The sequence below is a fragment of the Tursiops truncatus genome, chromosome 20, assembly GCF_011762595.2.
Source record: "Tursiops truncatus isolate mTurTru1 chromosome 20, mTurTru1.mat.Y, whole genome shotgun sequence".
Classification (NCBI taxonomy): domain Eukaryota; kingdom Metazoa; phylum Chordata; class Mammalia; order Artiodactyla; family Delphinidae; genus Tursiops; species Tursiops truncatus.
Genome location: NC_047053.1, coordinates 48725765 through 48749112, shown reverse-complemented (window position 1 = coordinate 48749112; position 23348 = coordinate 48725765). Strand labels below are relative to the sequence as shown.

The window sequence follows — 23348 nt, the reverse complement described above, 5'->3', positions numbered from 1 at the left end:
ATCATCCCTTCATCCAGCGTATCCCACCTGTTAGTCAGTTCGTAGCCGTTGTTGTTATCAGATCGACCGTCCAGATATCACAGTGCTTGTGTGCAAGCAAATCTTCTTTTACTTAATAATGGTCCCAAAGCACAAGAGTGGTATGCTGGCAGCTCGGCTATTCTCTTACTGTGCCTAAATTATAAATTAAACTTCATCATAGGTAGGTATGTATGGGAAAAGACAGTATATATGGGGTTTGATACTATCCACAGTTTCAGGCATCCACTGGGGTGCTGGAGAGTATCCCCTGTGGATAAAGGCGGGACTACTGTATTACAAATAAAGCTGTTAGGAACATTTGGAGACAAGTCTTTGTGTGAACATAAGTTTTAATTTCTTTTGTGTAGGGATAAGATTACTGGGTCGTATGGTAGGTGTATGTTTAACTTTTTAAGAAACTGTCCAACTGTTTTCCAAAGTGGCTGAACCATTTTGCGACCCTACTAGCAATTTCTATGATGGTTCCGGTAGCTTTAGATCCTTACCACTACTTGGTATTGCCAGTCTTTTCAGTTTTATCCATTCTGGTGGGTGTGTAGTGGAATCTTACTGTGGTTTTAATGTCTCACGATGTGGAGCATCTTTTCACGTGCTTATTTGTCATTTATGCCTCCTCTTTGGTGAGGTGAAGTATTTAAATCTTAAACACATTTTAAATTGGGTTGTCTTATCACCGAGTCGTATACATTCTTTATATATTCTGGCTATGAGTCCTTTAGCAGATGCACGACTTGCAAATTGTTTGGATGAAAAACTTGCCTTTTCATTTCCTTAAGAGTGTCTTCTGAAAAGCAAAGATTTTGAGCTTGGAAAAAGCACAATTTTCCATACTTTTGGTGTCACATCTAAGAAATCTTTGCTTAACCTAAACTCACAAAGATTTTCTACTGCATAGAAATTTATAGAATTTTGAAGTTTTAGCTCTTATATTTAGGTCTATTATCTAACGTGAGTTAATTTTGTGTATGGCGGGAGATGAGGGTTTCAGTCATTTATTTCCATATCGAATAGAGTTGTCCCACCACTACTTACGGAAAGACAATCTTTTTCCCACTGAATTACCCTGGCACCTCTTATATTTAGGTCTATTATCTAACGTGAGTTAATTTTGTGTATGGCGGGAGATGAGGGTTTCAGTCATTTATTTCCATATCGAATAGAGTTGTCCCACCACTACTTACGGAAAGACAATCTTTTTCCCACTGAATTACCCTGGCACCTTTGTCAAAAATCAATTGACCACACACATATGGGTTTATTTCTGGACTCTCTTCTGCTCTCCTGACTTTATATACCTATTCTTCTTATGGCACTAATACATTTTGATGACTTACAGCCTTACATTAAGGCTCGAAGTCAGATAGTATCAGTCCTTCAACTTTGTTTCCCTTCCTCAAAATTTGAGTCTTTCCACCCATGAAGACAGCATATTCTTTGATTTATTTGGGTCTTCTTTGATATCTTTCATCAGTGTTTTATAGTTTCAGCATATAGATCTTGTACATATTTTGTTAGATTTATATCTAACTATTTCATGTTTTCCGGTGTTATTATAAATGACGCTGTTTAAAAAATTTTCCATTTCCAACTGTTCACTGCAGCTGCACAGAAACAAAATTAATTTCTGTATTTGAACTGTGTATCCTTCAGCTCTGCTATACTCAGCTGTTAGTTGTTTTTTGAAGAGTCCTTAGGGTTTTCCTATCTAGTTGATCTTGTCCTTGGTGAATAAAGACGGTTTTACTCTTTCTTTTCCAATCTAAAGACTTTTCTTTTTCTTGCCTAATTGCACTGTCTGGGACCTTGCATAGGACAGCAGGTGAATGAAAGTAATGAGCACAGTGGCGGTTCCCTGGTTTGATCACTGAGCTGTGGCTATGTGAGAGGCTGTCACTGGACAAAATTACAGCAACACTGTACACAACAGTGTACTGTACACTGTTGCTGTGAAGGGAACACAGCAACACTATTCTAGTTTGGCAACTTCTTTGTGGTTTAAAATGACTTTAAAATAAAAAGCGGGGGGGGGGAAGTGGTGAAAGCTGACTTTCTTGCCTTGTTCCCAGCCTTCGAAGGAAAGTCTCTCACCATGAAGTATGATGTTAGCTGCAGGTTTTTCACAGATGATATTTACCAGCTTAAAGAAGTTCCTTTTATTTCTAGTTTGCTAAGGGTTTCTTTGCTTATTTGTTTTTTTGTTTGTTTGTTTTTGTTGTTTTTGCGGTACGCGGGCCTCTCACTGTTGTGGCCTCTCCCGTTGCGGAGCACAGGCTCCGGACGCGCAGGCTCAGCGGCCATGGCTCACGGGCCCAGCCGCTCCGCGGCATGTGGGATCTACCCGGACTGGGGTACGAACCTGTGTCCCCTGCATCGGCAGGCGGACTCTCAACCACTGAGCCGCCAGGGAAGCCCCGCTTATTTGTTTTAACATCGTGAATGGGTACCGGATTTTGTCAAATGTTTTTTCTGTATCTTTTGAGATTATCACACGTTTTTTCCTTTTTCGTCTGTTAATATGGTGAATTATGTGGATTTTAGAATATTAAACCAACCTTGCCTTCCGGGAATAAATCACACTTTGTCATGACATATTTTCATTTTTATATTCAACTGGCTAAATTTTTGCCCAGGATGTTTGGCTCTATGTTCATGAGCGACACTGGTCTGTATTTTTCTTTTCTCATATTTGTCTTGTTTTGGTATCAGGGTAATGGTGCCCTCACAGAATGAGTTGGGAAGTGTTCCCAGTTCCCAAAATCATGGAAGATTTTGTGTTGGCTCGTTATGATTTCTTCCTTAAATGTTTGGCGCAATTTACCAGTAAAGCCAGTTGCCCTTGGAATTTTCTTTGTGTGAAGGTATTTTATTTCCACTTTACCCACATCTTTTAACAAGTTTATTAAGGTATAATTTACCTGGAAATTTACCAATTTAAAGTGCACAAGAAGACAGGGCTAACATTTGTAAAGAAACTAAGCTCATTTTCTTTCACCCAGTTCTGAGACGACTTTGGGAAATATTTTTTTGCTAGTGACACTCAGGTGTGAGTGGCCGGCAGGCACGAGTCACTGCGAGTCCAGGGTACAGCGGTTACTTAAGGACACAGTCAAGAGCCGATTTTCCATGCCTTCCTCATCCGTGTGCAGCTCTCCATCCTGTTCCCGCTCAGTCCCATGCACTCTGGCTCCCCCCACGACCCCCCGGAACTGTTCTCACAAGGTTCGCCAAGAACACCACGTCTTCCTTGCTGCTTGGCCCGTGGACACGCTCAACCTTCTTACTTGACCTCCTGCGGAGTCTGACAGAATGGACGAAGCAGGATGGGCACGCTGCCACTTGACCCCATGCTCCCCTGGTGTCCTGTACCAGTGCAGGCCTCCCTTCCTCACCAGTCCCTTCCTTCCGTGCGCCTGAGGCTTCTTCTTAGGACTTCTTAGGGTCCCGCGTGTCCTGCAGAACGATCTCATTCTTTCCTGCAGACTCATCAGACTCCCTAGTGATACCTGGACCAGTCTAGACCTCTCGCCGGGGCCCACCTCACTACCAGTCTTCCAGCACCTCCAACAAAATGGGTGAGCAGCTGCTAAGGAAGAATCAGGTGATTTTCTACTCCCCTCTGTGAATGGATTCACTTACTGCTCACGACAGCTCTGTGAAGTAGCTCCATTATCATCGTCCTTTCACAGTGGAGGAGGTCAAAGGACAGAGAGCTTAGATGATCTACCCACAGTCATACCGCTGGGAAGTGTCAGAGCCAGAACTGGAACCCGGGAGTGACTCAGAGCCTATATATTGTTTCTTTAGGTAAGAAGTGGATTTATTCAGAGAGAAACACACTCCACAGACAGAGTATGGGCCATTTCAGAGGGCGAGAGTAGGCTCAGAGCCTGTATTCTTTTTTTTTTAGTATTTATTTATTCATTTCTTTGGCTGTGCCGGGTCTTAGTTGCGGCACGAGGCATCTTTGTTGCTGCGCGCAGGATCTAGTTGCGTTATGTGGGATCTAGTTCCCTGACCAGGGATCGAACCTGGGCCCCCTGCATTGGGAGCATAAATTCTTAAGCACTGGACCACCGGGAAAGTCCCAGAGCCTATATTCTTAACCACTCTGACCAAAAGAGCATCTTCAGACTTGGGGAAAAGTTGGACTGGATGATTCAGTTTCCAAAAAGTCTCCTCGACTGCAAAGGTCCATGGGTCCCTATCCTGTGAACTCCCACAGCACATCAGCCATCCTGTGTCAAGAAGGCTTCTGGCTTGTTCCTTGCCAGGACCCCCTCTTCACCCCCACAGGGAGCGCACCCTTCACTGAGCCCCTGTGTGAATCAGCTCTCATATCCGCTGGGGCAGCGCCAAAAGACAACACAGACCAGGAGACAAAGAGAATACACTTTATTGTTTCCAAAACAATGGCTCCAGTAGGAAGGAACACAATCATTATGCTTACAGCAGCGAATACAGGGGGGAAAGGCTAGCTTTAAAATATTTGAAAATCACTGTGTGAAAATGGTGCTTCTGGGCACCTGAGTCTTGGATCTCAACTCAGTGACTGTCCCCAGTCCTCCAATCTTCCTAATTCCATCTTTGTATTTTTAATATCACACAGCCCTGATGTCATTCATGGATGTTTATCAAGGAGGCGTGTCAGGGAGCCCAGCTGGGCAAAGTCAGAAAAGACTTGGGCCTTCAGACTGTGTCCAATGGGAGCTGAGTTCCAGAGAAACATGTCACCTTCAAAGGTTTGTTTTCTGTTCTTTTGCTGTTTGTTTTACAGTGGAAGAAACAGACAACCAGCACAAGAATGAGGGATCCTTCCTGGGTTCCCTCCTAGCATCTGTATTAAAGTTTCAAAGCGGGAAAAGTCTGCGAGACAGGGGGTCCACACAGTAGCAGCCAGGGCCTACAACACAGCCCTTCCCAGCCATCACGAACCCTACATCCTCCTGAGGGGTGAGGTAGCTTCTGGGCGAGGGGGCGCCGTGGGCTGATGGCAACGGCCCTTCTAGGCTCTGGTCCTGGCTGACCTCTGTCCCAAACCCTCCGCCTTTACCCTGGAGCGTGGAGAAGAGGCCACAGGTACTGAGACACACCAAGGTTTCTGTGAAGAGTTTCCAGGAAGAAGAGGCTGAGGAGACATAAAAGGCTAGGACAGAAACCACAGGGCCAGGCAGGCCTCGTCCACAGCCTCCAGGGTAAGGGAGCCCCAGTGCCTGGGGCAGGGTGTAGGCTCGCCAGAACCCAGGGCCCCACTTGACTCAGGAAGTACAAATTCAAGTCATTCATGCAAGTCTTCCAAGGAAAGGCAATTTCTGATAATTGCTAGAAAACAGCAATGTATCCTTATCCTTATCTTTGTATCCTTTGACCAAGGACTTAGAAAGGGTTGAAAACTTGCCTGACCAACTGTAACTGCTTAATTACCATTTCCTTCACTGCTGGGATTGAATTTATTAACTACAAGACTTTGTTCTGATAAGATTTGCCAATTCCATTTTATAAGAAAGGAAATTACTTTAATTAATATAAGTTAATAATAAAACTTCAAAGTGCTACACAGCCGCAGAATTTTCCTGAAGGCAGAAAACGGGGTCGGTCACTTGAATGGAGAAGTTTGATGGGGGCGTAGATGGTGGGCCTGCGTCCCCTCTTGCAGCACTTTGGGCACCTGCGGCGTTCCCGGAGGCCTGCCCTCGCTCTCACGGCCCTGTGATGTCCTGTAGCGTAAACAGGTTCTTTTCCAGGGGTCTGGAGGGGTGGATTTAATGCCCGGGGCTCACGAGGAAGGAAGAGAAGGGGGCAGCCCAGGAGCACCTAACTGGCAGGCCTGCTTCAGACTCACTGCTGTGTTCGCAGAAGGGGCACAGTGCTTGACACACAGTAGGAGCTCAAGAAATATTTATTGAACAAAAGAAGAAATGGAGAGAAAAGAAAGGTAGGTCGGATGGAAGAAAGGGCTGAATCAGAGGATGGGCCCCAAATTAAGATGCCTGCAATGACTAGATTATACCACCAGATGGCAGTGCAGGGAAATGTCCGGCCTGCAGTCCCAAGACCCCCGCCCCTTCCCCTCTGAGAAGCCACACCTCAGGCTGGGACTGAGCTCCCAATTCTGGAAATCTCTAAACCAGGTATACACCTCAGAGTTCCGAGGAAAAAAATAAAAAAGCAAAACTAAACATCACATAAAAGTGCAGTCCTCGGGGTTTTATAAAATTTGAGTCCTGACGTAGCTTAAAACTGTCCACCCCCCAGCCTTGTTCATCGTCTTGATTTTTCCCAGTTTAAATGAACTCTATGCCCTCATACTTCACACTCCCGATCTTGGTCTCGGGCAGGAGGAAGCGTCCGTCGAGCGTGAAGGCCATGATATAGGTGGCGATCTGGCCGCTGTCCTCCTCGGACTTGAGGGCCACGATGATCTGGTCATCGGTGTTGGGGATGAACTTGAAGGAGGAGAAGCCGTGCGTGGGGACCACCTCTCCCACGTGGCTGACGGAGATGTCGCCGAAGTCCTGCGCAGCACTCAGCAGCAGGTTGGTGCCCCTGCGCTCGTCATCCTCCTCACTGTAGCGCTCATGGCTGGCGCGGCGCGGCAGGAAGAACCAGCGCTGCAGTGTGTCGCTCCAGCAGGCAGACTCGTGGATGAGGTAGCCTGGGGACACACAGACCGGTCACCGCCCACCCTCCCCAGAGCCAGGGCGGCCTCGCCCCTGCACGCAGACCCTCGAGCGGCCCGGCACCGGCAGCGTCACCGTCATCTTTTCTTTAGGTTTCCATGTGCCTTTGCTCCCACCTGTCCAGAGTGACTGAGCCCGGGACAGCAGCACAGAGCCCGCGGGGCCGCGCTGAGTCTCTGCTGCGCCACTCTCTGGCCACCCTTCCTCGCCGGCTTCCCCAGCGCTGCCGAGTAGCCATGGCTGCAAGGTCTGTCTGTATTTCGCCTCCTTGGTGCTACTCAAGTGGCGCAAAGGAGAGCGCCAGGGGAAGAGGCACGAGGAACACGCAGGTCCGATCTGTGAAGATGGATCAGGGCAGGTGGGGAGAGGCTGCCTTGAAGCAGAAAAGTATGGGAAGTGAGCCTATCTGGGCGTGAAGCCATGTCCTCAGTCACATGCCCCAGGCCTAGAGGTGACCAGGCCGCTCTAAGCACCACCATCCCCACTACAAACCATGACTCTTGGAAACGAGGGCAAAAAAGCAAAGCTCTGTGCACCTGCTCCCACCACGTCAGATGCGAGGCCTGACCCCAGGGTGGCGACCGGGAGGACGCTGTAGACGGGGCTGCTGTCTGAGCCTGCCGGGCCGTCTGTCTGGGTGAGTTGGGGTGAGAGAAAAAATGTCTCATTGGCCCCTGAACCCAGTGGCCTGGTGGGAGCAACCGTCAGAGACAGCTGAATCGTCAAACAAGGAAGAAGCGAAGCCCATGCTCGGCAAGCAACACGTGGAGGCCACATGCTCGCAGCCACCCGTCTGTGCAGCGCCCGCTCGCGGGCCTGGCTCTCACCTGGTGGCCGGATCCCAGCAGCAGCCCGCAGGGCGTTGTAGCTGGACACCCAGTTCTCGTGGTCCACGCTGCCCCTGCAGCCCACCACCTTCACCCACTCCGGGTTCTCGTTCAGCACCTCCCCCGTGGCGGTGGTCCATTCCTTGCCCAGGCCGCCCACATACAGATGCTCGTCCTTCACAGCCAGCCACTCGGCTTTGAAGCCTGGGGACAGGGAGACAGGGGGCGGGCCTGAGGCGACGGCCAGCCCTCTGCTGGCCTGGCTCCGTGTGTCTGGTCAGGCAAGAGCAGAGAGCCCTCTGGGTCCGCAGCCTTGGGTGTCAGAGGTCCCTCGGGGCGGCGACAAGAGAGCAGAGGCCAGGCCAGCCTGCTGGGAGCTCCACCCCAGAGGGTAGGCGGTTGGGATCCTCTCCTTAGCGCTGACCCCACGGCATTCACGAGGCGCAGATGGGCGCCACCTCTGCCTGCTGCCTCTCCCTTCTCTCTCCCGGCCCTCCGGAGCCCCCATATCTTCCTCCCAAACTCACCCCAGAAACCCTGCTGGGACCACCCGCCTCACAACCCACATGAACCCTGCTGCGCCCTGCACAGCCAGAAAGGCCCACCCTCCACTCACAAATCTCCGCGGACCCCAAGCTCCCTGTTTCTCGAGCCGTCAGCCCCGACTCAGACTACGCCCAATCCTAGGAAAGTGTAGGGAAGTGTCAGTCGCACAGAACGCGCCTGCGGTCCTTGAGGCCACACCTGACACATCCCTGAGTCAACTATGTGCAGGCGGCCAGAGCTAAGCGGGGCTTGGCGCGGGGGCTCATGGTAGCCACGCCAAACAGCATTTGTTTTCTTAGACGGATTTACTTACTATGAGCTTAGTTTTGAAGGCTGTGTGGGTGCTTTGTTCTTCTAGCGTATTCTCACCTGTTCCTACACCGTGCTCTAAATTGTGCTTGCTTTGCAAATGTTTTGCAAATTTCCTGCCAGCCCGAGGAGCTGGGGCTGCAACCCTCCCTGCAAGATGCTTCTCTGCAGGTGGCTCTGGATGACGGACCACAGGGCAACCCTGAGCTCCCTTTATCCAAGGGGCAAACAGAACTACTGGATGGTGCCCTACACGCCCTGACAGCCTGAGGCAGGAAGCGGACAGCCAATGCTTTCAATAAAACGGTGGCTGAGATAGTCCTGCCAACCTGCCCAGACTTGAGCACACTTGGGAGAGATTTTTATCACCAGGAGAGGGGGAGGAAGAGGGGCGGGGTAGGGCCTGGCAGCGGCCCAGGGAGTTAATGCGATTCCTCCTTTGACCTCAGGCGCCTGCGGTGGAGTTTGGCTTTCTAGAAGGTGCGGACCCACCCGAGGGCACAGGCACGCGCAGAAGTTGGTGCCAACTCTCCTGCCGCCCTGTCCGAAGGCTCTGGGCACTCAGGCTCCCTCTCGCAGCTCTCCTATCCACCTGCTGGCAAACAGCAGAGCAGTGGGGCACAGCCGATGCCAGAGGTCCAGATTCCACTCAAGGGGTGGGGGGCGGTCACTGCTGCTCACACAGACCTTCCTTCTGCTGGGTTTTCAGAAAGGAGACATTTGCTTTTTAATAAAGTCTTCGTTCAAAATGAGAAAATCTGACAACCCGGCTTTAAAGGTGAGGCATGTGGAGGGTGCAGGACGCAGAAAGGGGTGGTTCCTGGGGGCAGTGAGAGCAGCGGCGGCGGAGCCCAGCCCCGCTCCTGGAGAGGCCCTGCCTCCCCCGCAGGCCCCCAGCAGAAGCTCGCGCTCCTGGACACAGATTTGGTCCGAGGTCTCGGAGGCTTCTGCTCACGCTCTGGGGGCCGCAGGTCAGAGGCAGGGAGGAGACTAGATCTCCCTGACGTCCCCTCCCTCTGGACCCGTGACTGCTTCACTGCACACGTGTGCAAACCAAGCCCGCTGAGGCTGACCCAGGACCTGTCCTCTAGCACTGCAACGAGCCCAGGGGACAGATGGCCCGACTGACCTTTCCCCACGGTTCCGTCGCCGTCGGACAGGATCACCCAGGGCACGGCCTTGGAGCCTTCGATCTGGTAGACAACACCTGTCCGGTCATCCACGGAGTAGAGCTTCCCATTGAAGACAATCAGATCCGACAGCTCCATGCCCCGCCCCTTTTCCGCCAGGTGGGACTCCAGGACCTCGCGGCCTTGGTCCCACTCCACGGCCACCCTGTCCCCACTGTCTGACAGGGTCAGATAGCCCTTCTTCAGGTAACTGACCCAGGTGTTTTCCTCCTGGGCCCTTGACTCCGTGTCCAGGTCGGCAATGACAGCGATTCTGTACCGAGTCCCGCCCGGTGTCCTCTGGGGGGCTGATAGGGGGTAGGTGTCATTGTACCGGTCAGCGGATGCCTGGCCGAGCCTCCAGTTGTGGGCATTGGGCACGGGGGGCCGGCCAGGAGGAGGGCGGTGGGCGTAGAGCAGCCAGAGGACGGCGGCGCCCAGGAAGGATGGCAGGATCACCTTCCAGCGGGGGCGGAAGCGGGGGTCTGCGGCCTTGGTCATGGACGCCAGCACGGGAAGGCCCCCCACGCTGATCCGGAGGGAGTGCATAGACTCATTCCATTCCAGGGGGTCGGAGGGCTGGACGGGCATCAGACTGAAGGGCAGGCGGGACCTGCAACCCAGGGGGAGAGGAGAAGTCAGCGACGGGCCAGGCACAGCGCTTCCCGCTTCTGTGAGGGCACACGGTCTGAGGCCACCTCAACCAGGGTAAAGAGCACTGCCGCGACTCTGTGCCATTCCTACTCCCGTGGCTTAAGTAAACCCCGACTCTAGCAGTATCTGTGTTTACTCTTATTCAGCAAGAAGAAAAGTCTTTCCAAAGCAATGTTATTCCATCTCCTCTATCCCAGCTGGCAAGACAGAAAGCTCGGTGAGAGAAGGTTCCGTGCTTTGCAATCTTGCGGGAGGGGCAGCACGTGCTGGGGAGTGGGGTGGGGGTCAGGCAGGACAGGGTAACAGAGAGAGTACAGGTCTGCATTTTAATCCAAGGTCACCTCAGCCGAGAAGCCCTCCCTGACGGCTCTGCTCCCGACGACGGCACTCTCCATCCCCTTCCCTGGCATCTGTCACCACCTGACATCATGTTATAGTTATCAGTTTGTTCACCTGTGTCCCCAACTCCTAGAACAGTGCACAGTGCAGACGCACGCTCACTGAGTGAGTGAGCTGTTACTTCCTCCTGGGTTACGTTTCTGTAACATTCAAATGTAAGTATAAAACACATTCAATCCAAACAAAAATAGTTCTGGTTTTGGCAACGTCCGTCCCCTGGCGTCTTTCTGTAATGCAAATGGCTGAGGGACCAGAGTCTGAGGGGCCCTCACCGACTGGAGCCCAGCGTGTGGGCTCCAAGGACAGCGTGCTCGCCACAGCCCATTCCCTGGGCACAGCTCGAGGCACAGCTCCAGAGCGGGTTGTAGCGGCCAGGAACAGCAGCTCCTGTCCCCGGCATAGAGCACGCAGCTCAGCGAGGCCACAGCGGCACCAGGCCGGCGCTGTCTCCGGGGCGGAATCAGCAGAACGCCAGCCCTCGGCCGCTCTCAGTCTCGGCCTCCAGCTGTAACTCAGTAGGTCTCAGCCTGAGAAACTTCCCTCGGGCCACGGAGCATTTCTGCCTTGGCCCCCAAAACAACCAACCGTGTGACTTTCCGTGCAGATGCCCCTCCCTCCACCAGGCAGCAGCTGGGAAGGCTGTGGGGTCTCACGGGGATCTGGCGGCTGTGTCACCCCCCACCCTTTGCCCCCCAAATGCAGAGCATGCGGCCCCGCTCCTAGGATGGAAAATCACAGCAACGGGAAAACATGGAAACCAGGCCTTCCCCTTCCCTTGTTTTTTGGACATTCTTAGGTTTCGGCCACAGGGTCAAGTGCAGAAAAGTGACTTCTAAGGAGGAAGCAAGACGCGTGGGGCCCTGCAGAACGGCCTCGGAGCCTTCGTCTCCTTCCCTGGGCACTGGCTCCCAGCTCCCCTCCTGGGAGAGGGCTCCCTCCTCCCCCAGGAAGCAGCCCCCCAAGTTGCCATGCAGCTGCAAGCTGGTCGCTGAGGACTCCGCGGGAGAAACAGGAGTCCCAGCCTCTCCTCTGGTCTCGCCAAACCCAGGCTTCAAAAGCACAGCCAGGCCGAAGCTGCCCTGTGTCCACGTCCAGCCCAGCGTCACCATTGAGCTCTCAATGCCTGCATCTCACCTCCTAGTCAGAATTCTGCCTGCATTTCTAACATGCACTCGCCCACAAATCCTCCCCCCACAGGAAGAGAGGTGGTGATGGAGGACGGCCATAGTTGCAGTTGCCCTGGTCAAAACTTTCATCGAAACCTTGGGAGGTGGAACTTTCCACCTGAACATACTTTGACAGTAAGTTATAAACCACCACCACCTCGAAAAGCCTAGGCACAGCCCTGGTTCCCCTCCTCGCAGCACCTGCTCCGCCAACAGGCCCTAGCGATCCGGCCACCCCTCTCCTCCCCATCGGCTCCCATCTGCTCTCACGGCCCCTTCTCACTGCAACCACACAGGCCGCCCTCCAGCCCCTGCTGCCACTCCCCTCCCTGACAGCCACTGGTGCCCCGCAGCCAGCGACACCTGCTATTCAAGCCAGTCCCTCTGGCCACGTCATTCCCTGCTTCGTGAGCAAACCCTCGCTACTTACACGACCCCTGCCAGCCCTCACCTCTCCCCAGCGACTGGCCACGCCAGCCTCCCTTCTGTCCCGATGGCCCAGCCGGCCCTCGTCCCCCAGACAGGGCTTGCCATCCTCCCGCCCCGGCTCCTGGCTGTCTCGCTTTCACCTCCTCAGAAGGACTTCCCTGCCCACCCTGTGCCCGCCCACCCTCTACCCCACAGCATCCAGTGCTGAAGGAGTGAAAAATACACCCACTTCCTGAGCAGCCCCTCAGCGTCTTGCCCCTGAGCCCCACCTTAGTTACGCGCAAGCCCATGGCCCTGGATCCGTCCCTGATGGTCGAGTTGCCTCCTGGTCACAGAGCTGCAGGTGCAGTGGACACAGTGTCTGCCAGTGAAGATGTGTCGCCATTGCGATGTGGCGTCCTCACCGCCCCCGGTCAACCCTCTCCCCGTCCCTGAGTCACTATCCTCACTGTCACCAGTGATCCTGTCCCATCTTCCGCCCACTCGCACCCAGTAGAGAATCTGAGGCCACGGTCCAGGAGCCAGTGGAGCCCGCCGGCCACCCAGCCCTGGTCCGGGAGGAGCGCCTCCTGCTCAGGCTCAGTGCAGCCCTGCCTCCTCTTCTGGTTCCTTCCCGCCGTCTGGACTGGTCCAAATCTCCCATCCGAGTCACCGCTCTATCTCCAGATTACACTCGCAGGTACACTGAAAGCGCTCAGTATGTTAGTGGATGAAGGTGAATCCATGAATCTACGAATGAATGGAGAGCCCGCCCCCACCCTGTGACACCTCTGTTCCCCCCCCCCTTAACCATCCTGGAACAGCATTCACTCTCCCGTCCATGCCAGGGTCTGCCCCCTGCCCCCAGAGATGACCCACCAACAGGCCTGCTCGGGGGGCCCAGCCCCGAGATCAGCCCGTAGGGTGTCTTGTTGCACCTCCTGCCAGCAGGCACGGGGATGTGAGTTGTGACCTGTCTGTGGTCCTCCTCCTGCCTGTCTCTTCTCAGACCCCAAGGCTGGCTCCTTCCCTGCCACCCACCTCTTCTCCTGAATCCACACCTTCCGAGCCTGAATCTTTCCCCGGAATCCAGGCTAGGAGCCCAGCTGCCGAGCTTCCTGTGGCCGGAGCAGGTTCCCCTCAGGAACATACTGCTGGCTGAGAGCACTCCCAGCCCTCAGGGGTCATCCTCAGTCAAAATCACTCACTTCCTCACATCCAGGCAGGTGCCAGGTCCCCTCACCCGTCTGTACCCCAGCTCTGGATTCCCGCCCCCACGGCCTCTGCCCTGGTCCTGTCTCACCTTGGCCTCCTGATGACCCAGACCGTCCGGGTCCAACCTGAGTTCTGCCACTTACCAGCCGCATGACCTCAGACAAGTGCCCTGGCTTCTCTGGGCCTCCGTCTCTCCACGTGTGGACTGTGTCTGTGACGTGCTGGCTTCCCAGCGCCACGGCCGCTGGCTCAGATGCTATAGGCCTTGGCGCTGACTGCCTGCCACTGGCTGGCTGCTTTGTTCCTCACTTTACTAGCACCTTCGCCCACCTGCTGGGGGGGGTGCGGCTTTGCAGGCAAAGCTGGCTAGGTGCCTGCCCATCCCTGCAAGCACCAGGCATTGCTGCAGAGTCAGTGACCTGGACAGCCTGCAAAGCTGAGAATATCCATGCTCCTTCCCCCCCAGGAACAGATCCCCAGGCTAGACCCTCCCCAATCTATCCTGCACACAACTGACAGAAAGATTTTCCTAAAAAGTGAAACTTTACTAGCCCCCAACGCCTTCCTGCTAAAGGACAAGCTCCGCAGCCTGCAGGGAAAGCCTCATCGCCTCGCGTGCGCTCCCCACGCACAGCATGTTGTCTGCGATCCCACGATCCGTGTGCTGAAGCCCTGCCTGGGATGCCTTCTCCACCCGGCCACACGGAACCACCTAGAAGTCCCTGGCTGTCCCATGAGAGTCATGCCTCCGCTGTCCCTTCCCCCTCCTGCCCTGCGTCTATGAAGTGCCCTTCCCCCACCAGTAAGCGTCCCTCCTGCGGGGGGGCTGACACTGGTCCCAGAGGCACCCAGGCCGAATCCCAGAACCTGTGACTGTCTCCTTCTACGGCAACAGAGACTCTGCAGATGAGAGCAAGTCAAGGGCCTTGCAATGGGGAGATTATCCAGGTGGGGCCGCAAATGCGACGTGTCACAGAAGGGAGACAGAGGGAGACTCGATGACTAAGAAGAGGCCCACAGCCAAGAAACGCAGGGGACCCCCAGAAGCCGGAAAGAGGAGAGGACGGATTGCCCCCTGGCGCCTTCAGTGGGAGCGTGGCCTTGCTCACACCATGATTTCAGCCCAGTGAAATGACATTCAGATGGACTTCTGGCCTCCAGAACTACGAGGGCCAGTGAAGATGTGTCACCATGTGTTCTTTTCAGCCAGCAAGTTTGTGGTGATCTGTCAGGGCAGCCCTAGAAACCAACGTACCCCTGATGTGCCTGCCGCGCCTCTGTGTGAGGCCTCTCTCTGGGTAGGGGCTCTGCCATCTGTCTGGCTGCGATCCGGTCCACAGCCTCCCCACTTGACTCTGAGCCCAGGAGCGAAGGGGCTCTGCTCAGTCAGGTTGGCTCCCAAGACCTAAGGACACCTGGGGTTCGATCACCTTTTGTTAAATAAACAATCATTCAACTGCTCTCAGTGACAGGAGAACTCAGGCTGCCTTCCAGAAAATCCCTTTAGCTTCACCACTGGATCAAAGCCCAACCTTGGTCTCCATCCCTCCTTTAGGATCCCAAGGAATTACTTTTATTTTGTAGAAAAGAAAGTTTACAATCACATGCGTTTTCACGCCATGCCACGGTCTGCTGGTTTATCACCTAAAACTGATGGCGAGCTGCCTGTAGTGTCTTGTTGCTGGAGGTCTGGTGCCAAGCGAGAGCTTGCATTTTCATTAAAAAACCAAACCAAACCAAACCAAACCACGAGAACCAAGAGAAACGAGCCAGCGCAGGTGAGAGGTGAAATGGACAAAGCTGTCCCCAGTAGGGCCGGGCTGACGCTTCTCCCCCTGCCCACGCACCTCCAAACACTACACAGGTTAAATGTCTGCTTTAGTGTAACAAGAAGTTTGTCAGTCCCACCACGTGCAGCATGATGGGCTGACTTTATATAACCCGGGAAACTGGAACCGAGTTGCTGCAGTAAAAAGTCACAGGCTCTTTCACCAGCCAGGCTCACCTGTTGAGGGGCCCTGCAGCCAAGTCCTCTCCTGCTCAGAAACCCCAGGGCACGGCACCCCTGCTGGCTTCCTTCTCCATCGCCAGCCCCACTGCAACATCCACAGAAAGAAGTCGCTGATTGTCAAGGGGCAACAACCATCCAGGAGGCTCGAGTCCTAATTTCCTTCCCGGTCCCCCCTCTTTAGGGTGGGTATCAAGAACGGCTCACTGACACTCATGCTTTTCCGGTTTCTGTCAAACTTCCTTAGAAAACAGGCCTGAAACAGCCAGGGGTGGCACTGGGGTCTGTCCACTTGCTAGTGGGTTCCCAGGCCCAAGGAAGGCGGTACGACCTCTTCCTGCATGTCTGTCCAGGGTGACGTCACCTCCCCAACCCAGAAGCAGGAGCCCCTCCGAGGTCTGGTTACGGTTAAGAATGAGGACGGGCTCCGACACCCCTACCTCCACGGGCCATCCTTGCGCCTTTCGCCACTGGACTTAGCAGGGCTTAGACAAAAGCGGGCGGCAACTCTGGACACAGCTGAGGGCCTCTTTCTGTAGCTTCCTTTAGGAACACGGGTGTGACAGGTGGCAGGGCAAACAGGTTTAATGACAGCTGCCAGGGCAAAACTCCTCCCCTTCAGGATCTAGGGAGGCAGGAAGCTACAGGAGGCCCCTCCCAGCTCCCTGTCGCCCAGAGTGGCGGCCACTCTCCTCCCAGCCTCTCACTCCTGCAGAGCAGCTGCCTTCCCTTCCCCGCCTCGGTCTCTGATCTGAAGGGTCCCGGAGAGCGGCATCCAGACAGCAGACGGGCCTCAGAGTTCCTGCTCTGCTCACTGCCCAAGGGCACTTCCTGGTTAGAAAGTCAAGAGCTAATCCCGTCGACATCACTGACTCTTTGGGGCTGCAAAGACAGAGGCCAAGGGCTTCAAAGCCGCAGCGAGACAGCATCTCAAAGGATTCCGGTGATGTGTCTCAGCTCCTTGAGAATGTGACCTGATTCATGGCATTCTTCTGTTCTGGACTCGCCAAGGCTTACTATTTTGTATTTGAAAAGTCCATTTCAAATTTGGACAGGGTGGGCAGCAGAAGGAAACCAGGGAGGAAGGAAAAGGTCCCAGTAGTCCAGTATGTCCTTTAGGGACTCCTGAGGTCAGGGCTGACTCTGCGTGCTACCTAACTCTGCACCTCCCCTGACTCCTCTCCTTCTCTGCAAACAGGCATTCACAACTGCTTACTGAATCCAGTTAAATACACTTTGAGATAACTTAGTTTTCAGCCCTCTGTCTTGTTTTGAAGTCGCTACCCAAGAGGAGTGAGTTCGTTTTCTGCTGCTGCTGTGACAAATCACTGCAGACTCAGCAGCTTAAACACCACAAACTTTTTAGTCTTGCAGGACAGAAGTCTGACGTGGGTCTCACTAAAATCAAGGGCTGTGTCCCCTCCTGAGGGGCTGGTGGAGAACCTGCTTGCTGGCCTTTTCCAGCTTCTCATGCCGTCCACATTTCACGGCCCCCTCCTCCACCTTCAAAGCCGGCAATGTTGCATCCCTCTAGCCTTCCTGCCATCATTTCCCTCTGAAGTTCTCCTGTCTCCCTCTTCCACTTTTAAAGACCCTGTGATTACACTGGGACCACCTGAATAATCCAGGATGATTTCCCTATTTAAAGGTTGCCGGTTAACAAGCTTAATTCTGTCTGCTACCTTAATCTCCCTTCGTCACGTGATATATTTGTAGATTCTGGGGGGTCAGGATGTGGACACCTTGGGGGGGCATTATTCTGCCAACCACAAGGAGGGAGACAGGGAAAGAACCTCCAGCTTTTCCCAAGGGGCAGGGCCATTCACACATGGCTGTCTCTGGGGCAGGCGGCACCGTGTCAGGTCCATCCACAGTTCTGCAGTTATCCCACCACAGTAGGGCTGCGTGAGCTTCAGTTGTATCGTTAATGTTATACTTGGAGGATTTTTAGCAAAAAGTTATCTTCCCAGTTGGAAGTGAGGTCCCAAACAAAACCACACATCATTGGGGTTGCTTCCCAGAGAGCCCACAAATATGGGACACAATCACCCCACGATCGACCTGAGTCAGGGCTTGCTCCCACAGTGGAGGTGCACTTGCAAGAACCCATCTTCTCCCCCACTTTTCTCAGTGGCCATCATCACTGGGACTCATTCAACCCTTGGGACCCCTTGGAGCCCTTCTGGGTGGGCTCCAACCTCACCCTCACTCTCACACCGCCAGTAACCGTAGCTGCATCTGGTCTGGCCTCGTCTGCACACTGCCATCTGGAGCCCTACTCCGGCCTCATTCCCCACGACCCATCCTGCCGGCTGAGCACGAGTGGAAGTAGGGCTCTGCTTCAGAACCTGGAGCTGTGAGTTCCACTTAATGACTGGACTTACTACAGAGAAACACGTAGGATTCAAAAAAAAAAAAAAAAAAAAAACTGTAGAAAAAGAGAAAACCGAACATCTTCCCAAACAGATTTCTCTATTATCAGGATTATTTTTTCCGAATTGATCACCTTGGTCTAATAAAAAGGAAAATCAACATAAAAGTCCTTAAAGATCAATATGAAAGTTTTAGATTCCCCTAATGTTGGCATTTAATAAGATCTTTCCGGGAATCTCCACAGTCCGGAGTGTTACTGGAGGGAAAAGAATAATCACTGGCTTTTTTTTTTTTTCTGTGTCCTAGGTACCATTCCACAAACATCTGAACAATAGAGAAATGACTTCCTTATCATAGTGCAGAGCTATTTCAGGACTCTGGACCACATTCCCAGAGCTGAGATACTCTTGTTTTTGAAGGAGAAAACACTAGGGCATTGATCCACCTACCCCCCCCCCCCCCACAGCTGCCATGAGGATAGCCACATTGCTGCCTGGGAAGTCCCGCGACTCAGATGAAAGGGGCATGTGTCTGCGGCAGCCTCCAAGTGCTCACCTCAAAGGCCACATTCAGGGAGCGGGGTGGACACAGCCGCTCCTCCTGCACCCTGGGTCCCTCCTTCCTGCCTCTGTGGCTCGGGAATGCCTGGCACATGCTCAGGGTGCCGTCAGACCGGCATGTAAAAAATCCCTCAAGTATCAACGGCTTAAAGTCTATGACACTGCTGTGGGCTATGAAAAAAAGGTGTGACCTACATTTGGTGAACATCTTTAGGGGGAAGATAGGAGACTTTCAGCTAATAGAAGGTATCAATCAGATCATATGGTGGCACAAAGTATACTCGCACGCACGGGATTTCCTCCACCATCCTGTGACGTCACAGCGCCTTCTGTGAGCAGATGAGAAATTTGGATGAGAAAGAGTGAGAAGACAGAGAATCCTGTTCCCAGACCACTGCAGTGGCCTCATGACAGCTCCTGAACAAGTCTACACTTCCCCTGAGTCCTCTCCCGAAGACACTCTCAGGACGCAGCCCCTACCAAGTGCAGAGGGAGGGGCTGGCAAGTCAGTGTGCCTCTCAGGCCGAATAGAGGGCTCATTGAGGCCGGCAGGGAGGGGCCCCCCGGGGAGGCTGCTGGTTGCTCTGGGAGGTGCCCCACCATGCCCACAGGCTCAGGCTGGGCCGTTCCACTGAGAGGCCTGTGGGGTGGGGCTGGGAGCTGGAGGAGGGCCCACAGCCTAATCCAGGAAGATCTTTCTCAATCAAGCTCCTCAAAGGGAGAGGAGGGAGAGGCTGCAGAGACACCCCCCGCCCCAGGCTCCTGAAGGACTGCAGCACTGGGTTCCTTCTCATCGACCCCCTGTGACCCCACGCTTTGGTCAAGTTTTGGTCCTTACACTGAAGAGCCAGCAAGATTCAGTCGACACCAGGAGATGCGCGCTCCCAAACCTACAATCTGTTGAGAACGTGGTGGGAAAAGATGTCAAGCACATACCGCGAGACAGGCAGGCAAAATGGAGCAAGAGTGCTAAGGGACACTGGTCTCCTGGGGGACACGCAGGTGCCCGGGAAAAGATGTGCCTGGCAGACAGAAGGGTGAGCGCAGGTGCAGGTGCCTGCCAAGCCTAGGGACATGAGGGCAAGCGAGAGGCACCAAGCGGCAAGGATGGGCAAGAGGTGCCTGTCCCAGGGATGGTGCCCATCCAGGCCAGATGGGAGGCTGGGAGGAGGGGAGAGGGGAGGATGCACAGTTTGGGTGCAAAAGGAAGAAAAGTGCTGAAGGGAAGGAGAGGAAGGCCTGCTGGGGTGGGGAAGGCTGGTCTGCTGCAGGTATGACAAAGTGCCAGTCAGAGAGGGGAGGGCTCCCTAACTGGTTAGGAGAGGCCCTGCGTAGGTCAGAGGAGCAGCAATGAAATCACAGCAGGCAGGGGAGGGTCGTTCTCAAGGATAGTTAAGCGTCAGAAAGGAAATGCGTCCTTCAGGGTCAGAGGGGGTGATGTCCCACCCTAGTCAGAGCGGGGAGGTGTCCACAAGTCGGGGGTTGGGGCGGGGGGGAGTCTTGCAAGTCTGAGAGGGAGGAGTCCTGCAGTCAGAAAGGGTAGGAGTGCCGCCGTCAGACGGGATAGGTATCTCATAAGTCAGAGGGGGGGAGGTGTCCCGCAAGTCAGAGGAAGTAAGAGTCTTACAAGTCAGAGAGAGGAGGTGTCCGCCACCAGTCGGGAGAAGAGGACAGTTTCTCAAGAGTCAGAGGGAGGCGTCCCACCACAGTCAGCGAGTCAGGGGGCAGGGGCCCCGCTCAGTCAGATGGGGAGGGATCCTGCGGGGCCGGGGTCGGGACGCGGCGGGGTCGGAGGAGGCGGCGGGCGCCGGCGGCCGCGGGCAGGCCGTCACTCACCCGGTGCGGGCTGGCTCCGGGGCCCGCGGGCGGCGGGGCCTCGCTGCGGGAAGTGCCGGGACCTAGCGAGCGGCCGACTTCCGCCCGGCGTGCTCGCCCCGCCTCCGGGCAACACGCTCCCGGCAGCCTCTGTTCTGCGGCTGCGCGCCGGTCGCCGAGTCGGCTGCTGGGAGTTGTAGTTTTTGCTGCTCAGCGAGCGGATCCGGGAGGAGGAGCCGCCGGCCAGGGGATAGAACGGAGGGAGGGGCGCTGGAGTCTGCGCCCACCCGCAGGCTATCTCCGCCGCGTTATTCCGGAACGTTGGCCAAGGCAAAATGGGAAGGGGGTGGGATGGAGGCTATGAGGAAGGGGTTATCATTCCTCGAGCTGAAATTACAGGACCCCTCTCCTGGAGGCAGAGAAGCGTGGGCCCCTTTCTGCCACCCTCATTCTCGGAGAGCCCCTCTCCTTGGCTCTTCTAATCGGCCACATCGGAATGTTGATCCGTTTCCAAAGCAAAGATCAGATCTACAGGCTGTACTGTCCTGGGAGGTGGAGGGTCCTGGGGATGGGGTGGAGGTTTCGCTGCCACTGGTTGGCAATCAACGAATCCTCTCCCAAATCAGGGTCTCTGATTCATCTCGTTTTGCCAGTCTCCTCCCCAGCCCCCGGGGCTGTTTTAATGGAAGTGTTAAAAGGTATCCTGGCCCTTCACCCCCCAAGTCCTGCAATGTGCCTATTTCAGAAATCCTGAAAAAACCTGGTAGCAGTGGCGCTTCACCCAAGAGCTTGACTAGGAGGGTGCCTCAGTGCTCTGCAGGTCTGCACCTGATTCAGCCTTTCGCTGCCTGCAAACAGCCTCGTGTCTCCCAAGAGCTTACAGATGCACAAGGGAAAAATTCAAATTATATAAATGGTGCACAGTGAAAAACAACCCCCGGTCCCGTTCTGCATTCCCTACCCAGAGGCAATCACTATTACTAGTTTCTTCCTAGAGGTATTTTATGACACACAAACTAATGGAAACTAACACAAACTAATGGAAACTAACACAAACTAATGGAAACACACAAACTAATGGAAATGTGCTGAACATGTGCTGAACATGGTTCTGCATTTTTTTGGGGGGGGGAACCTTCTTGAATTCATTTGTTCCATACACCATATATACTGTTATTATTGTAAATTCTTCAAATCTTTTATTTATTAAGATATCTAAATCTATATATGCCTCCCAGCTTAAGAACTAAAACCTTAGCCCTGTTCTCCTGAAAGCTCTTTTGCTACTCCTCCCTCTTCCCAATTCCCTCCCATCCCAAGAGGTAATCACAATCTTGAATGTTGCGTTAATAATCATTCTCCTGCTTGATTTTATAATTTTAGCAAATAGGTATGTATCCCTAAACAACATATATACCTATTATAACTTTTACAACAATGAAATAAAACTCTATGCAGTGGATGAAAGATCAGGTCGCTCCAGAGGTATTATCAGGTGTATTAATTTTGCCCACTGATGGCATTAAATGTCTTTTCATTGCCTGATTACTGAGAGTTTGTGTTTGTTTCTTATATTTTTCGGTCGTTTCTATTTCTTCTTCTGGAGATGCCCCAATATCTCTGTGCTCTTTTTAGGAAAGAATCCATCTTCCCGCATTGATATGTATGCAATGCCAGTTTTGTCATAGATCAAGTTTCCATATACACATGGGTCTGTCTGGGGGCTTTCTGTTGTACTGATATAATTTCTCATAGTAGCTCCAATATCACTTTCCTCATCATTACCTCTTTATAATAAGCCTTCATATGTTGCAGGACAATTCCCCACTCCCTCCCACTATATCCCACCCACCCCAGCCTTTTAGGATTTTGAATGGGATTGCTTTGAATCTGTAGATTAATTGGGAGAGAATTGAGATTTTTATGGTGACGAGTCTTCTACCCACGAGCATGGTTTGCCTTTCTATTTACCGAGGTCTTCTTTAACGTCTTTCAATAAGGTTTGTAATTTTTCACTTCACATTAATGCTTGTTCCATATCATTATATAGAGAGCTGCTTCATTCTCTAGAGAGCCACGTGGTATTCCGCTGTGTGGATGTCCTGTAATTTCTTTTACCAGGCCCCTAATGATGTCCTTTTAGGCTATCTGTGATCTTTCTACATTACAGTGATGCTTCCGGACAAATCCCAGAACTTACTTATTTGAGCACAGTTATAAGTATATCTGTAGGATAAATTCCTAGAAGAAAAATGATTAGATCAAAGGGGACTTGCAACCTCTGGTGAATAGACACTGCCTTCCCGGGAGGCTGTGGCATGGAATTGCCTTCCTCCCAGTCTACAATCATGTACAACCAGGTTTTCCTTCTGATTTTCATTGTCCTTGTCTTCTTTGCATCCTAGGAGACTTCACCGTGACCTTCTCCTGGAAATTCTCTCCTCCTTTTGTTTCTGTGGCTCTGCATAAAAAACTAAAAATTCTTCACTTTAATTGTTCATTCACGTGTCTACTTACTCATTCACTCATTCATTTCAGAGTAAAATGCCTAGAATCGTGCAGTCCACCAGGGGGCCCTCCTATTTTGTACATCAAGTAAAGTAGTATTACCTAACCGGTCCGTCTAGGACTATCTCTGTGTAACTGAAAGTGCTGGAAAGGAATTCCCAAAATAGGGGAGTAAATGTTGAGAGATGGAGAAACCGAGGCATGGGGCATTTAATGTCTTGATTAGAGTCAGACAGCATATAAAGGGCAAAAGTAAGACAGTGAGTGTATTTTCCTCTCTCCGACCTCCCATCTTGGCATGGAGTCCAGAGGGCAGTCCTTCTCATAGTGAGAGTGTCTTCTCCAGGTGTAAGGATCACAGCAGATTAGCCTGTTGCATCCTTGCAGTCGCCAATCTGATTCCCACCTGCCCCCAACCCTTCCAGAACACCAGCAGCGCCATCCAGGAGCAATGAGGGTGGGCCAGCGGCCAGGGAGGCTGGGTCTGCCTGCCAAGTTTCCATCTCAGCTCCTTTCCCAACTCCTCACGGAGGCTCTCCCACACCCATCCCTTGGCAGTGGGACGCCACCATCCTAGCCTGCCTGTAGCTACCCTTTGAAACGGAATTCAAGAGTTTGCAATACCAGTCTCTGCCCTTGCCAGTGGGATGGCTGGGCAGCCTGGCCCAAAAT

At 53.2% G+C, this 23348-nt stretch overlaps 1 protein-coding gene across 3 annotated transcripts in view; it reads right to left on the bottom strand.

Annotated features, from left to right (window-relative positions):
* The window catches only part of LOC101333305 (soluble calcium-activated nucleotidase 1), a 34135-nt gene extending 13818 nt beyond the window's left edge, over nucleotides 1-20317 (bottom strand). The window contains exons 1-3 of one of the 3 annotated variants that reach the window (XM_019938823.3): nucleotides 9531-10183; nucleotides 7547-7750; nucleotides 4418-6694 (exon numbers count right to left, since the gene is read on the bottom strand). In XM_019938823.3, the coding sequence (XP_019794382.1) occupies nucleotides 6324-6694; nucleotides 7547-7750; nucleotides 9531-10161 (1206 nt within the window). In that variant the 5' untranslated portion in view covers nucleotides 10162-10183 and the 3' untranslated portion in view covers nucleotides 4418-6323. Of the gene's footprint in view, nucleotides 1-4417; nucleotides 6695-7546; nucleotides 7751-9530; nucleotides 10184-18548; nucleotides 18682-20189 lie in introns of those variants that run through there. The other 2 variants (XM_033848688.2, XM_033848687.2) reach the window with 2 other exon arrangements.
* Between the last annotated feature and the right edge of the window lie 3031 nt (nucleotides 20318-23348).